This window comes from Capsella rubella, unplaced genomic scaffold, assembly GCF_000375325.1.
Source record: "Capsella rubella cultivar Monte Gargano unplaced genomic scaffold, Caprub1_0 scaffold_3, whole genome shotgun sequence".
Taxonomy (NCBI): Eukaryota; Viridiplantae; Streptophyta; class Magnoliopsida; order Brassicales; family Brassicaceae; genus Capsella; species Capsella rubella.
The window spans coordinates 9,137,845-9,152,562 of NW_006238921.1; the positions used below are offsets into that span (position 1 = coordinate 9,137,845).

The following is a 14,718-nucleotide window of genomic DNA, read 5'->3' on the forward strand; positions in this document are numbered from 1 at the left end:
TACCAAAGTACTCTACCTCAGTGGAAGGGTTCACTACTCTGGAAATATGTCCTTCGGCCCAATACTAACAGGCCCAGTAGTGATTATGTTAGAATGATGAAATAAAAAAGATTTTCCTTTTTTTTATTAGACTGTCCAACTTTTTTTTTTTTTGTCTTATTTATTTTATAAGATAATTTACAAATTTTGATACTTATTTTTTATTGTCATGTGATATTTTTGACTCTTTAAATTTTATAATTAGTTGAATTTTTCTTTTTGAAAAATTGTTAAATAAATTTTAGTTTCTAATTTTTTTTAATATTCGTGCTTTTATCTAAAACATCATTAAAATAGTTAGTTCATCTAATTTCTAATGTAAAAATAGTGTTAACACTTTTTGGAAGTAATGCAACATTTTGAAACTTGCATAACATCATATTCTAAAAGGATTTTGGTAATCCTACACAAATATCAAGATAGTTACTTACTAAAGGCACCTCCGGTGGAAGTTGCTTAATGGTTTTTTGGCAAAAAAGTAAATCTAAAATAAAATTAAAATACATCAATATTTGAGTACCGCTTCTTCTTGAAGCAATGTCAGTAACGATACTTAACACAATATGACATTACAGTCATTTATTATATTATTATTTTATTTTTAAGTGTTTTACATAGGGTACTGCAGTAAAGATGGTTTAAGATAATTCAGTCCGATGGAGATTTCGAACTTTCAAACGAATTTGACAAACAAACAATTCTAACTCGTCCAAACTATTACTAATCAACATTTCATCTTCAAACCTCAATTTTTTTTTCTTCTCAAGAATCCAACCTCAATATTAACCTCACAACTTCTAGTGAAATATATACACCAAAGAAAAAAACTTGAAAACCACAAAATCAGTATAACTGTATCTTGTTTATCGTAGTTCAATTAGAGTTATGACACAATTACTCAAATCTCTATAGTTAAAAGAAGACAATAATTTGAAAAAGGGCTATGTGATTTCTCGCCTCTCTAACCATAACCTTGACCAGGTCTTTTAGCATTTCTCATCTCCATTTCCCGTGTGGTCTGAACCTCAGTGCTCGACAAGGAAGGGTACAAATCATACTCACTGATAGGATTACTATACAAATCTTGAGTCTCAAGCATTCCAACTTTCCTAAACTTGTTCATGCCATCATTGTCTTGGCTCGAGTCATAATCCGTGCTTCCTCCAGATGAGCCATACACATTGCTATGACCCGGTGTGATCCCTTGGTTCAAATCTGACGGTGATATGTTTCCTTCTAGCACACGTGCAACCTGCTCATTTTTTTTAGACCAAGTAAGCATTAGATTAGTATATCATTAGCATTTTAATTAAATGACTAATGTTTGGCAGAATGAAAAAAAAAAATGTAGCTAAAACATGTTGGAACATTCTCCTTCAAGTCAGGTTTTAATCAAGTGGTGTTGCATGAACACTAAACCCAAATCTAACAATAATTTTTCAGGATAAACCAAAAACAAAACCGGAATCAAAATAAGTACAAATAACCTATTTTTTAATTTTAAGTTATCATACTATAAATAAATATAATTATACATATATAAATAATTCTAGTAATTTTTATACAAAGCCAAAAACTTTACAAGTCTTTTAGTTCTAGGCTTCTAATCAAGTTACCTGGTCCATGCGAGGTCTACGGCGAGCTGTAGAGCGGACACAAGCTGCGGCACAAGCAACCATACGAGCCATCTCTTCTCTATCATACTCATTATTCAGCTTTGTATCAACCACAACCTCATAGTTTCCTATCTCGGATACTTGGTTAAGCAAAGGTCGTGCCTGTTCCAATTATTCAAAAACATAGATTTTGCTTCATTAATCAACAGTCACGTTGTAGAACTTACGTGCAGTGTTAGATTATTTGAAATTTATATTAATTACCCAATCAACCAAGCTATTATCTGCATGGACATTGTTTGCATCAATAGGGCGACGCCCTGTTATTAGCTCCAAAAGCACAACACCAAATGAGAAGACGTCAGATTTTTCTGTGAGCTTTCCACTTGAAGCATATTCTGGAGCCAAATACCTAAAGATCCAATACCAAAAGGTTCAGAATATGTAAACATTCACACAAAAGTACATATTTAGTAGCTTCAAGATTCTCTTTACCCAAAGGTTCCCATAACACGAGTAGATACATGAGTGTTTGTATCAGAAGCAATCTTGGCAAGACCAAAATCAGCAACCTATAAGATAGAGAGACACACACTGCTTAATGCTTCACCAAAATATCATACCAAGTTACATGTTATGCCTTCATGCATGCATGGAAACATTAAAAAGGAAAGAAGAAGAAAAAAAAAAGATGATTGATATATATACCTTTGCTTCAAATTTGAAATCAATCAGTATGTTTGACGCTTTGATATCACGGTGGATAATTTTAGGATTGCCTGAATAAACAAACATGCATATGGGTTATTTTATTTTTTCTCAAAAGCTACTCAATATATTTTTTTCATATATATCTTAGACTTACAATTTTCATGAAGATATGACAATCCTTTGGCAGAACCAATAGCAATCTTCAATCTTGAACTCCATTCCATTGGAGGCCGTCCTTTCCCTTTCAAAAATTCAATTCCCAAAAAAAATAAAATCGTCACTAATTGAAAACATTAAAGCATGCAATAACTAAAACGTACGTATAAGAAGAGTTTAGGATTTTTTCACTAACCATGGAGGTGAAACTCGAGAGTGTTGTTGGGAACAAACTCATAGACAAGCAATCTTTGAGCATCGGCGATGCAATAACCGACAAGAGCAACCAAATGTCTGTGGTGAACTCTACTAATGATCCCAACCTCTGCTTGAAACTCTCTTTCTCCTTGTGAACTCCCTTCTTTCAACTGTTTAACAGCAACTTCTTTCCCATTACGCAACATACCTTTGAACACGTATCCGAAACCGCCTTGTCCTAACAAGTTGGCCTCAGAGAAGCCATTGGTGGCTCTTGAAAGCTCATCGTAATTGAAAGTGCCTTGATAGATGCCTAATGCAAGCCCTGGAGATTGTGGAGGAAGAACCGATTGATCCGAGTAGTTTGAGTCGTAGCCACCGCTGCTAGTACTACTGCTCATGAAGTGTAGAGGACGTGGTGGACCTGGTGGTGCCAGTGATGTCCTCACGTGATCCGATTGTCGTGACGATGCATTTTGTTGCTGATGCCCACCGTAATAAGGGCCTCCAGCTGACAAACACAAGAACATCAGATCTTTCAAAATACAAGTTTGAAGATGTCTACAAACAAAAATGTAATATAATTTTCGCAAATTGCATATTCATATATTTTGTTTCCATATTCATATATTTTGTTTCCCTATATATTGGAAAATCACCTACGTGCAAAGAAAATGTAGATAAACTATAGAAAATGTAGATAAGTCATAGAAAATGAGGAATAATTAATATTAGTTCAAGATTTGATTTCTTGATTTAATTTAATTTAATTTGAGGTATTTGTTTTACCAAATTGAGAAGGAGGTGCTTCTTCGTCTCTTCGTCGTTTCTTCTTACAAATGAAAAAAATCAAAGTCAATACCATAACAAGTATAGCAACTCCTCCGATGGCGAGTCCAACCGCCACTCCCGTCGATATACCAACGGAAGAGGGAGATGGTGGCGATAAAGATCCGGCACCGCTAGAGGGACTTTCTGGAGGTGGAGGGCCGAGAGTAGGCGTAGAGGGAGGCGGCGGAGTTGAAGGGGTAGAAGGAGACGGAGGCGGAGGAGAAGAAGGCTTTGAGGGAGGAGGTGGAGGTGGAGAAGAAGGGGTAAAGGGAGGTGAAGGAATAGTTGGAGATGGAGGCGGAGGAGAAGGCGTCAAGGGAGGTGAAGGAGGCAGAGGAGAAGGTGTGAAAAGAGGTGAAGGAGGCAGAGGAGAAGGCGTCAAGGGAGGTGAAGGAGGCAAAGGAGAAGGCGTCAAAGGAGGTGAAGGTGTCAACGGAGGTGGAGGAGGAATGGGTGTAGGCGGAGGCGGAGAAGGAACAACGGGAGGCAAAGGTATAGGAGGAACAACGGGAGGCTGAGGTATAGGAGGAACGACGGGAGGCAAAGGTATAGGAGGAATGATAACGGGAGGCTGAGCTATAGGAGGAACAACGGGAGGAAGAGGTATAGGAGGAATGATAACGGGAGGCTGAGCTATAGGAGGAATGGGAGGAAGTGGTGGTGGAGTTGACGGAGTAGAACCCGGAGACGGCGCAGATGACATCTCTCCACACCAATTACAAAAACTACGACAGAATCAGAAGATGAATGTTAGAAGCGGGAAAAGAGATGTGATCATCATTTGCTGCCACCAAGACTAAGAGTTTGAGTTTTGATTACTTCTTGTCGTAATTTGGACAATGGACTAGTCAATCATTATAAACAAAATGTTTGGTCGATATATAGATGCATACGAAATGCTCAAACATTTACTGTTCTAACTTCTCTAAGTCTATTAACAAATTGAATATAGGAGAGCTAAGGAAATTAAGAACAAGAGATTGCACCAGCATAATTACCAAAGCCAACTATTATTTATTTTTATTTTTTAATTTAATGTTAAATTATATTTAAAAGAAAAAATAAGCGTTTGTACTATTAGTGCAACGTTTTATCGAAAAATTTGTTGAAAATAAATAATTTGATAAAAATCAGAAACTAAATCAGCTTCTAGACCGGAACCAAGCTTGTAGTCCGAAAGCCAACTATTATTACATTGACGTTTCCACTAATTTATAGTGTTACTATATTTAACATCAAGTTACAACAAAATAATCTAGTCAACCTCAAACGGGCAGTAAATAAGTATTTTGTTAAATCATTTTTTTTTTGTTAAATCATATCTTATCAAGAGGTTCTTAAAAACTGGCCAATTATATCAAATGTGATTTGGTCTAATTTCCAGATAATGTATTTGCTCTTCAGATAAAATAATAGTATATGTCTTAAGTAAATAATTATCCTTATTGTATCCGGGTCAATAACCTATACCATTCTTCTAATTATCTTTCTTAAAGCAACCCACGAGACGCTTAATCTAAAGAAAAAAAGAAGTCAACTACGTAATTGAAATGATAATTTGTCAAGTTTGATTTGGTCAAATCTTTTGTTTTTGTCAAATTGATTCCACTTCATATTGATTGATATGCAAATACCAATTGAATTTTAAACAAATAAACCAAAGTGATGCACAATTAAGTATAACCGATAAATTGCACACGGTCCCTTTTTAACTCCATATATATTTTTGAAAGCTTAGTAAATTACTTTAAGCTATCAATAAAAACACACACATTCTCACGTTACATATTACACAAAACATATACTACTAATGGACACACTTCATTATCTTAGTAATACGATCATATATATAGACAAGAAGCTCTTATGAATTTAATTCTTAAAACTCGAGGAGACGCCTCATGACACCAAGCAGTTCCAAATGCGAGGTCATCTGTGGAAAATGCCCGATGGCGTCTTCGATGATCTCCACCGTCGAGTTCCCTTTAATCTTCTCCTGCATGAAGTACGCGACGGAGACAGGCACCACGACGTCGTTTCCAGTCTGTATGACGTGACAAGGCACTGACACTTGTCCCAAGAGCTCTCTCTCGTCGCTACCAAAAACTATCTTAGCTATGGCAAGAGCCGTCTCGGGCTTCATCTTCTTAAGGCACTTCTCAAACCTTTGGACTGAGTCAGAATCTCTCGGGTCGACCACGATGGATGAGAAAGCAACCGCCCATGCTTCGTAGTTGGAGCCAATGTTTGAGATGATTGTGTCGATGTCTTTTGACTCAAACCCTCCTTCGTAGTCCTCACAGTTTATGTACCTATTTGCATTTCCATATAGTAACGTTACTGATTTGATCATCTAAATATAATTCGTACGTTGCATTAGAACGTATATTTATAGTCAAACATTATCAACTTTTGCATTAATTATACTCACCTATAATTATAATAAATATCTAAAGTAATCAGTCAAAATATGATACTTTGAACAATTAATTCCCATTCAATAATTTTCTATATATATGAAAAGTAGTGTGTTTTTAGTGGTCCACGTGATATATTAAGATGGGTTAAGTTTTAGTACTTCTAACTTGAAAAACAACTGATAATATATTGATATGCATGTTCTCTTCATACAAAACACACACATGTGCCATATTGGTATGCATGTAACATGCACATATATGTATGTATGTTAGTAGTATATGTGCGTAGACTGCAGGGAATTAAGTTGGAAGTAGGACAAGATGTGGTGATCATATGTCATATTCATCCAATAAGCTAGAAGTTGACAATGTCCACATGTTCTACACTTGGCAACAGTACTACACTAACATTACATATAGATATCATCCACATAAAAAAAAACCATTTAATATAGTATATTATCGTAAAGCATACGTTTTTTGTCTTCTTCATGAAACACATATTCACGAAGGAATATTATACGATCGATGAAATGTATAACTTTACGAATTTAGATCTCTCTTTCGAACGTAAGTTATAGTTCTTAATCATCTGTTTTCATTATATTTATCTACCTAGATGATATTATCTTCAGAACTGGATTACACACATGTATTTGATTTTCACTTCTGATTATAATTAAGGGAAGTGATAATTAGTAGGAGTGAGCATACCTGGGAGAAGCACCAACGAGAAGAAGACTTGTAAACAAGTCGGGCCTTTTAATAGAAGCAGCACAACCGATCATACCCGACATGGAATGGCCTACGAAAACGACCGGACCAAACTTCAACTCCTCCATAAGAGCAATAAGATCATCTGAGAAAGCATCTAAAGAGTTATACTTTGAAGGGTCATAAAGAGTTTGGTCTTTAACGGCTCCAGAGAAAAGCCAGTCAAAGACCAAGATTTTGAAAGATTGGGACAAGACCGGTATCATCTTGTCCCAAACCGACTGGTCGCCTCCAAAACCGTGTGCCAAGATCATTGTTCTCTCGCCAGAACCGATGATTTTGGCGTTCATAGCGGATGCAAGGCCGGATATATTCTGATTAACCACCATGCTTACAAGAGAGTTTTGTTAGATGGGACAAGAGCTTTGATAAGTTGTGTGCGTATATATAAAGAGAGAAGAGAGATGGATTAGGTTTATGGTTCTTAATTGACATCCAACCACCGATTTTATTAGGCTCGCATTTTTTGTACATCCAAACATTTATGGCCTTTTCAACAATGGCTGTTTTTGTATTCATTGTCTATCTACATAGCATCTTAGCGAGGATAAAACAATACCCATCATAAAAAATAAATTATCTATGTGAAAACGAATCTCTACTTTTTGGTATAAAGAAGGTATATTTATTTTGGATTCGAGATAAACAATATAAACTACTTTTGTTTGTACGTGAAAAATGCATAAACTAACATAAACCATTAATCTAAATCATGTTGTAGTCAATGAAAATGAAACACAATGACGAATTCTAATAAATTAATTAACATCAATGTTTTATTAATCATAGAAGTACTCGTATAAGAAAACGTATAAGATGATGACCTTTCGCTTTACAATGATACAACCATTTTTTGTTTATATCCCCTAGACTACTCTTACGTAAGGTCGATATTTTTTGTTGTTGCTATGCTAGTAATATGTTTATAATAAGTCTGAAAACACATATTTAGTGGTATACACAAGTGATCCTCTTTATTTGATATTTCAAAAGTAGTAGCTGTGCATGGAGTCAATCTCGCCACCACCAACTGGGAAAAATTGGTATTAAAAAATTGTATGAGATTAAAGAAAAAAAAACGTTGTACTTATTTGACTTTTCTTGAAACAAATCTTTTAAGCTATAGCTGCAAATACTTCACTCAAATATGGCTATGATCTCTTAAAAGATGAATTGTAGGTGTTGTCTTAAATGCTTATCAGAACTATGTTAATCATTCAAGCAATAATAAAAGATGCTTAACAAGAACTAACAATGAACAAGATTCTCCAAACTCTAATCTTAGTGATAGCAAATGAGAAGAAAGAAGCTCTAGCCTCTAAAATGTTAAAAACGAAAAGTGTAAGGTCCCAATATTAGTTCAAAGGTTAAACCAGAGATAGTTTGGTCCAAAAGAAAAAGACAAGAGGCACACAACCGCACATGAGGAATCTGCAGGACCAGACCGCAAAAGTTTAGTTTTGTCCATACCTTGTCATTTTCTTCTTCCTAATTTGGACCAATCACTAATTCACTATTCCACCACAAGTTCAGAAAAAATATATTTGAAATTTCCAATATCCTGATTTTTGACTTAGAGTAAAAATAGATTAGAATAAAAGTTACATTTTAGTTTAGTTAATGTACAAGTACAAATTTAAAGGTTGATATGTTAAATACAATAAAAAGCTTGGGGTTGTCGTGTAGTAATTACCTTGTCGGCTTGTCCATTCACACATCTTTCTTTTTTTAACTTTACCCAAATTAGTCCATTTTCACACCATCACTTCTTGATATATATATAGTACTTTTGAGATTGTAAAGTTAAACTTTCAGGAACCCTAGTTACAATAGTATTCCATACACATTGACATAGATCATATAAATACATAAGACTCCTCCTAATCAAGAATATGTCACGCTTGTATGGTATCATCGTCTTTTGTTTTCTCTATCAAAATTTTTAACATTTTCTATACATTAGTTTTCTCTATCAAGTTCATCATAAAACGATTCAGTGTAAAGTAACATCTCGGTCAAAGAATGAAGAAATAAAAGAATAGAAACATCTTTAACTTTCTAGTTATTACATACAAAATGAATAACTCAATACCTTTTGTAAATTGTAAATCACGTTTTGAGTTAAGGAAAGAAGAAAAAGATAGTTGAGATTTTCTTAACTTTTGTCTTAAGATAAGATTTTAAGCTTTCCAAAACCACAAAAATTGGGAATTGATGTGTTAGAAACATAGAATGAGACAACTGAATAAAAATGAGAGAAGAGAGTACAACTACAAATTGCCTTTTGCTTTTAAAAGCCGGTTCCTACTCTCTTTCCCCGACATAAATGACTTCTATTAACATTACCAATCATCTCTCTATCCCATTACAATGCTATATACATACATACACACATGCACCACCACCACGTGTTTTGTTCCATTAATCATCATATTACCCCAATCTCTAGATTCCATTTCATGTTACTACTTCTTTTGTAAACTCTTTTGATTCACAAGTTGTGATGAATGATGACTGACAAATCCAGCCAAGTCGTAGTGAAGTCGCCCTAGACATAAGAAATTTCTATATATAACAACAATATGAGTTCTTTTCACATATCTTGAAGATTAGTTTGGACAAATAAAACAATATAATTTCATCATGGTTTTTTTTTCGTGTTTTTTGGTTTTTAGTTTGCAACGATTAAAACGGGGTTAGTATGTGTTATTGGTGAAACGACCAAGTTTCTTCTTCTGCACATGCATGGTCCACGATCATGTGTTTTGATCAAAATGAAAAGTTATCATCATTTATTACGAAAATGACATACAACTTCTTCTCTTATAGTATTATCACCCATGTACGTCCGACGTCCACACAAATATGCCTTTATGAAAAGGTTATATATCGCCTTTGCAATGCTGTTATGGTGTTAGCTAGTAGAGTTATAGACTAATCAAGTTCTAGTGCAAAAGCTATGGATACAACTGTAGTTTATATAAGGAAAACGTTAAAGCTTATATTTATGGTTACTCTCTTTGCAAGTTTTCATAACTATGCTTCAATTGAATGTATTTTCCTTGATATGAATGAATATACAAATTCTGTTCTTCGAGAGAGATCATAAACGGGAAAAAACTATTGTTCGTTCGAGTATCAGACTTCGACTGGAGACAGTGGTGGAACTTCTACTAGCCGTTCAATTGTTTCCAGCTGATCATATGGAGCAATCTGCAGAAGGGACCAAACCCAAGACTCATAAACATCTCAACATGTTCTGGTTTCTTTGTGTTAGTTTCTGATTTCAAAGTTTTATTAAATATACCTGGCTAAAACCGTCTGGCCAGGTTATTGAGACAGCATAGTTTCCCATTGGCCGTATGTCATCTGGTTCGATATCTTCTGCTATATCCCCATATTGAACCTTTTGCTCTCCAGTCCATTCGTCCTGTTTAACAAAGATCCAGAAATTGACATTTTGAATTCTTGTTTTTAAGTTTAAAGACAGAAAACAAAGGAAGCTTCAGGAAGAAGTGGATTCTTGGGCTTAATGTCTTCCGTACCACGCTTTGGGCAGATCGATCATTTCTTCTGACGGTTGCAGGGTGCAGTAGGAACTCTTCGTCTGAGTTTGGTACCTTCACTCTAATTGCCTTGAGATATTTGTCGTATGTTACAGCCGTTGATACTGTTATAAACATACAATACACAGGAAAGAAAGAGTCTTTAACTTAACTCATTCATTGATACTAAAAGAGAAAGGAAGGTTTTTTTAACATGTTTGTTGTATGACTTTATAATAGGAGGTTCATAGTGATGAATAGTTGGGTTGTACCTTGCTGGCGTATCTTGGCACATTGTTGCACTACACATACACCAAGATCTTGGAACGTTCTGGCAACATCACTTAGTGGATCCGACACTACTTCAGGAGTTCCGCTATCCCCCGAAGCAGATAACTAACAATCAAGAAGAAATAAAAGATAAACCAGTTTAGAACAATAAGTCCAGTAATATTACTATTCAATCACTTGATAATAGGAAAGAATGATCAAAATGAGTTTTTTCCATTAACTAATGTCAAAAGCTAAAGATGCAACTGTGATATTTCATAAAAGTCGACATCATATGGAAATATACATACCGTTGGTCTAATGGGGAGGTCAAAGAGGTGAGGTATGCCGAATTGCTTGACAACCTGCAGCCAGAGATGTATTGTCAGAAGTTATCTAAATGTGCTTAATGTACATGTTCCTGTTGAAATTTTCAATTGGTTACTTCAAGTGAAAATAAGAGACGGCATAAATCAGCTACCTCTGAACCTGAACCTTTCCCAAAAGGATAATAACGTTTCCCATCAGCGTCAAAGTGGCACATATTCTCTACAACAGCAACGCAAGGCACCTACTCCGCAAAACCAAACAAGAAAATAATCTAGGAAGTTCATATCTGTTTGTTGCAAAGTAAAGAAGAAAAGCAAGTTCACAAGCTCTATATCAGGAAAATGATACTTTATTGAATAGGGAAAACACCTTTAGCTTTGAGAACATTCGTACACCTTTAGCAACATCGATAAACGCCAACTTTTGAGGGGTGGTGACAATTACTGCTGCTGTTAGAGGCGCAACCTGATACCATGCATATCATAATAGTATAAGATACATCAAAAAAGAAAAAAATGATCAATGAATAGCCATAGCATCTAGCAGAAGCAAAGTTATTCAATTGTTACATGCTACAGAACAAGCGTGTGCACAAGTATATTTTGCATTTACTTTCACTATGAATCTGACTGAATGCTGCAGTCGCGAACTACAAGTATACATGATTGTATGATCTTCAGAGCCGAACCTGACATAAGGTCAGTTGTATATCACCAGTTCCAGGAGGCATGTCGATAACAAGATAATCCAGCTCTCCCCTGCATCAAATTCCCCTTAAGATTATGAATACTACTGGAAAAACATGAAGTCATGATGTTACTGAAATGAACAAACCATTCAGTTGTCGTCAGAAGTTGGTTTATAACACCAGACACCATAGGACCTCTCATTATGGCACGCCCTTGTCCTGCAAATCCAAATGAGACCAGCTTGACCCCCATGTATTCTGTTGGAATGATGGTCTTCTTCTCCGGGTTCTATTGAACACACAAAAAACTCAAAAAGTTAGTCTTTTGGTGTTACTGCTATCAGAAGGTGAGTCAGAATATAATTACCATTTCCAGTATACGGCTCTCAGGATTGACCATGGTTGGTAAACTTGGACCATAGACATCCGCATCAAAGATGCCAACTCTAGCACCCATACCAGCTAATGTATAGGCAAGATTTACGGCTACTGTTGATTTTCCAACACCACCCTGAAATGTTCATCTAACAACAGCGTGTCATAAACTAAAGGGATGGAAGTAAAGAAAGATATGGCAGATAAGTTTCTAGTCTCAAAAGAAGAAAGACCAAATCCTGTTTTATTTATATCTACCCTATATCCATTAACTGGTTAACAAAAATAAGAATTCAACAACGAACTAAGAAATAACCATAACTACTTTGGCACAGGAGCATGTAAAATTCAAAATTGCATAGCGTTCCATAGTTACTAAACTATAAGTACAAACTTCAGTACAAAAAGAGACATCAAGAACTACAAAGAATGGGAATTTATTTGAAGATATATGTACCTTGCAACTTGAAACAGCGATAATGTTCGAAATTCTTGATAAACCAAGGGGAAGCTGCCCTGCATATATGGGTTTGGCTGGTTGTGCTGACATTGTCACATTGACCTTCTTCACCCATGGAAGTGCTGCAACTACCTCATTTGCCTTGTTCTCAAACTACAAAACAATTGTATCATATCATATTATAATCCATCAAAAACTAGAATCTACTAAAGACAGATTCATTACTTATATAACTTAGGATAAAGCTCCACATTTTAATAAGTAGTAGTAGTGTGATAAAACAATATTGGATGCTTTTGTCATGTACCATGTCCTTGACTGGACAAGCCGGTGTTGTGAGCTCCAAACGGAACGAAACCTACAACAGAAGACAATAAACATGTTTCAGCCTTGAAAAACAATCTAAAACAGAACAATTTGGTATTTTTTACCTCTCCCAAAGCCTCATCAATTCCCAAATCTTTCACAAAACCACAAGAAACTATATCTGTCCCAAAATCAGGATCAATGATCTGAGACAACGCCTTCAACACATCTCTTTCTGATGTCGTAGCAACACTCTCACCAGTACCACTAGCTGTGCAAAATAACCACCCAAACATAAGCATAACTAGCTCCTTTGATGTAGTAGCTCAGACGCAGACCCGACTCAATCAGACCATAACCACAAAAAGATACAACTTTGAGGCCAAATAGTGAAAAAGACACAAGCTTTATTACCTTGAGCGGAAACAGAATTAGATACAGAGAGATTCTGAGAGACCCGTTTGAGTATTCGTGTCCTGGAGATTGAGATGGTGGAAGACTGAGAATGGAGAAACTTGTGAGAAAGTGACAATCTTGAAGTGGAATTGCTTCTTGTGGTTGTTGACTGAAACACGATAAAAGGATGCCGCAGCGACTGAGGATGAAGAAGCGGCATGCTAGAGAAGAGAGAAGAAGAGTGGCAAAACCAAAACTAGCGGTCTGTAATAATTTGATCATGGCTTACTCTTTTAAAAGATAAAACCTTTTCAAAACTTTTTTTTTGGTTTTTTTTTTAATTATTATTTTTTAATTATTATTATTATTCTTTTTGATACCGTTAAAATTTAAAATTAAATTATTACGTTCAGAAAATAATTTCTTCACACAACTAATTAGTAATTGCATAGAAGAAAAACTATGATGTAGTTAGTGAGCTTGAAATCAAATTAATTAAAGGGAACACATATAAATAATATGATGCCTAACCCAAAATGTGACAGTCTGGTCAAACACAAACCCTTAAACCTAAATTTCCTTCATAAAAAACCATAAGTTAATTCCTAAACAAAGAACCATAAGCTAATTTTAGATTAAAATAATCAACCAACAAAATCAAAACAGAGAAAACAGAAGATATATTCATTAATTTTTGAGAAAAAGTTGGAAAATAACTTATATCTTCTTATAGTTTTGAAACTACTCTCTTTTTGTTTCATTTAAGAACTATTTCTATAATACCCATATTACTAAACTAACATTAATAATAATTAACAAAAATCTATATTTTATATTAAAATATCAATTTATTGGTATTTAATAAAGAATTAATTTTACAAATTTACTCAATCTGATATGTAATTAACGATTGCAAAGATTATTATCCTATTTATTTTCAATTATGTGAATCATATCAGTACACTTCTCAGACTTCAAACCACATGCAAACATAAATTATGGTTATTGCATTAGAGTATTAGACCATCTCCAATAAGGCAATAACCATTTTTATTTTGTTAATTTTTTTTTCAAAGTTTAGTTATAAACAATTTTTTTTTTTGGTTTTTCAATGTTAAGAACTTCATTAAAGTTTCTTAACTAATTTATTCCTCTCCCATAGTAGTACTCCTAATGAGATTCTTAAGAAAAATATTTTAAAACGATATGTATTAAGTATTGATAAACACATTTAAATTAACATGACCAATACTTAGAAATCCTCTTTTCTTAAACATAGTCTTTTCTTTCGATGTTAAAATAAAATAACATGACCAACACATTTACTATACTGGTTGCAGCCAATTTGAGTATGGCCAAAATAGTATCTAAAATCATCAGCAGCAAACTTACATTGCAATTGTTTTTTCAAATAAGCATATTTCGTTCAGTTGATATGTTAGAAATTTTTATATTTTCTTTGCTTTATATTATTACTACATAACATGATAAATATTAGGCTACATATTTTATAATATATTTAGATACTATCTTCTTGAATTTTAATATAATAATTAATAGAAATTTCTCTTACAAGAAAAAGTTAAAATACTAATAAATAATC

At 34.5% G+C, this 14,718-nt stretch overlaps 3 protein-coding genes across 3 annotated transcripts; all 3 read right to left on the minus strand.

The window, feature by feature from the left end:
• Positions 1-825: 825 nt before the first annotated feature.
• Positions 826-4,444, minus strand: LOC17893440 (proline-rich receptor-like protein kinase PERK2). The gene is made up of 8 exons (XM_006299469.2): positions 3,510-4,444; positions 2,719-3,231; positions 2,521-2,607; positions 2,364-2,434; positions 2,151-2,227; positions 1,920-2,067; positions 1,656-1,817; positions 826-1,291 (listed from the first exon to the last, which is right to left on the minus strand). Exons 1-8 carry the CDS (start codon positions 4,252-4,254, stop codon positions 1,001-1,003), a joined length of 2,094 nt encoding a protein of 697 aa, XP_006299531.1. The 5' UTR covers positions 4,255-4,444; the 3' UTR covers positions 826-1,000.
• Positions 4,445-5,206: 762 nt separating this feature from the next.
• On the minus strand, positions 5,207-7,220 carry LOC17891269 (strigolactone esterase D14). The gene is made up of 2 exons (XM_006298246.2): positions 6,686-7,220; positions 5,207-5,863 (listed from the first exon to the last, which is right to left on the minus strand). Exons 1-2 carry the CDS (start codon positions 7,072-7,074, stop codon positions 5,431-5,433), a joined length of 822 nt encoding a protein of 273 aa, XP_006298308.1. The 5' UTR covers positions 7,075-7,220; the 3' UTR covers positions 5,207-5,430.
• A 2,549-nt stretch (positions 7,221-9,769) lies between these two features.
• On the minus strand, positions 9,770-13,377 carry LOC17890816 (fe-S cluster assembly factor HCF101, chloroplastic). The gene is made up of 14 exons (XM_006297351.2): positions 13,134-13,377; positions 12,845-12,990; positions 12,721-12,771; positions 12,411-12,566; positions 11,946-12,089; positions 11,725-11,867; positions 11,579-11,648; positions 11,260-11,355; positions 11,042-11,131; positions 10,872-10,925; positions 10,563-10,686; positions 10,291-10,415; positions 10,053-10,175; positions 9,770-9,958 (listed from the first exon to the last, which is right to left on the minus strand). The coding sequence occupies exons 1-14, from the start codon at positions 13,333-13,335 to the stop codon at positions 9,884-9,886; spliced, it is 1,599 nt and encodes a 532-aa protein (XP_006297413.1). The 5' UTR covers positions 13,336-13,377; the 3' UTR covers positions 9,770-9,883.
• Positions 13,378-14,718: the final 1,341 nt, after the last annotated feature.

Coding starts and splice junctions, on each gene's coding strand:
- LOC17893440 (XM_006299469.2), bottom strand. CDS start 4,254: ATGTCATCTGCGCCGTCTCCGGGTTCTACTCCGTCAACTCCACCACCA. Junction 2,228..2,363: donor ATTTCAAATTTGAAGCAAAG/GTATATATATCA, acceptor TCTATCTTATAG/GTTGCTGATTTTGGTCTTGC. Junction 1,292..1,655: donor GTAGACCTCGCATGGACCAG/GTAACTTGATTA, acceptor AAAAATGAGCAG/GTTGCACGTGTGCTAGAAGG.
- LOC17891269 (XM_006298246.2), bottom strand. CDS start 7,074: ATGGTGGTTAATCAGAATATATCCGGCCTTGCATCCGCTATGAACGCC. Junction 5,864..6,685: donor CTCGTTGGTGCTTCTCCCAG/GTATGCTCACTC, acceptor AAATGCAAATAG/GTACATAAACTGTGAGGACT.
- LOC17890816 (XM_006297351.2), bottom strand. CDS start 13,335: ATGCCGCTTCTTCATCCTCAGTCGCTGCGGCATCCTTTTATCGTGTTT. Junction 12,090..12,410: donor TCGCTGTTTCAAGTTGCAAG/GTACATATATCT, acceptor TGAACATTTCAG/GGTGGTGTTGGAAAATCAAC. Junction 10,687..10,871: donor ACCTCCCCATTAGACCAACG/GTATGTATATTT, acceptor CTTGATTGTTAG/TTATCTGCTTCGGGGGATAG.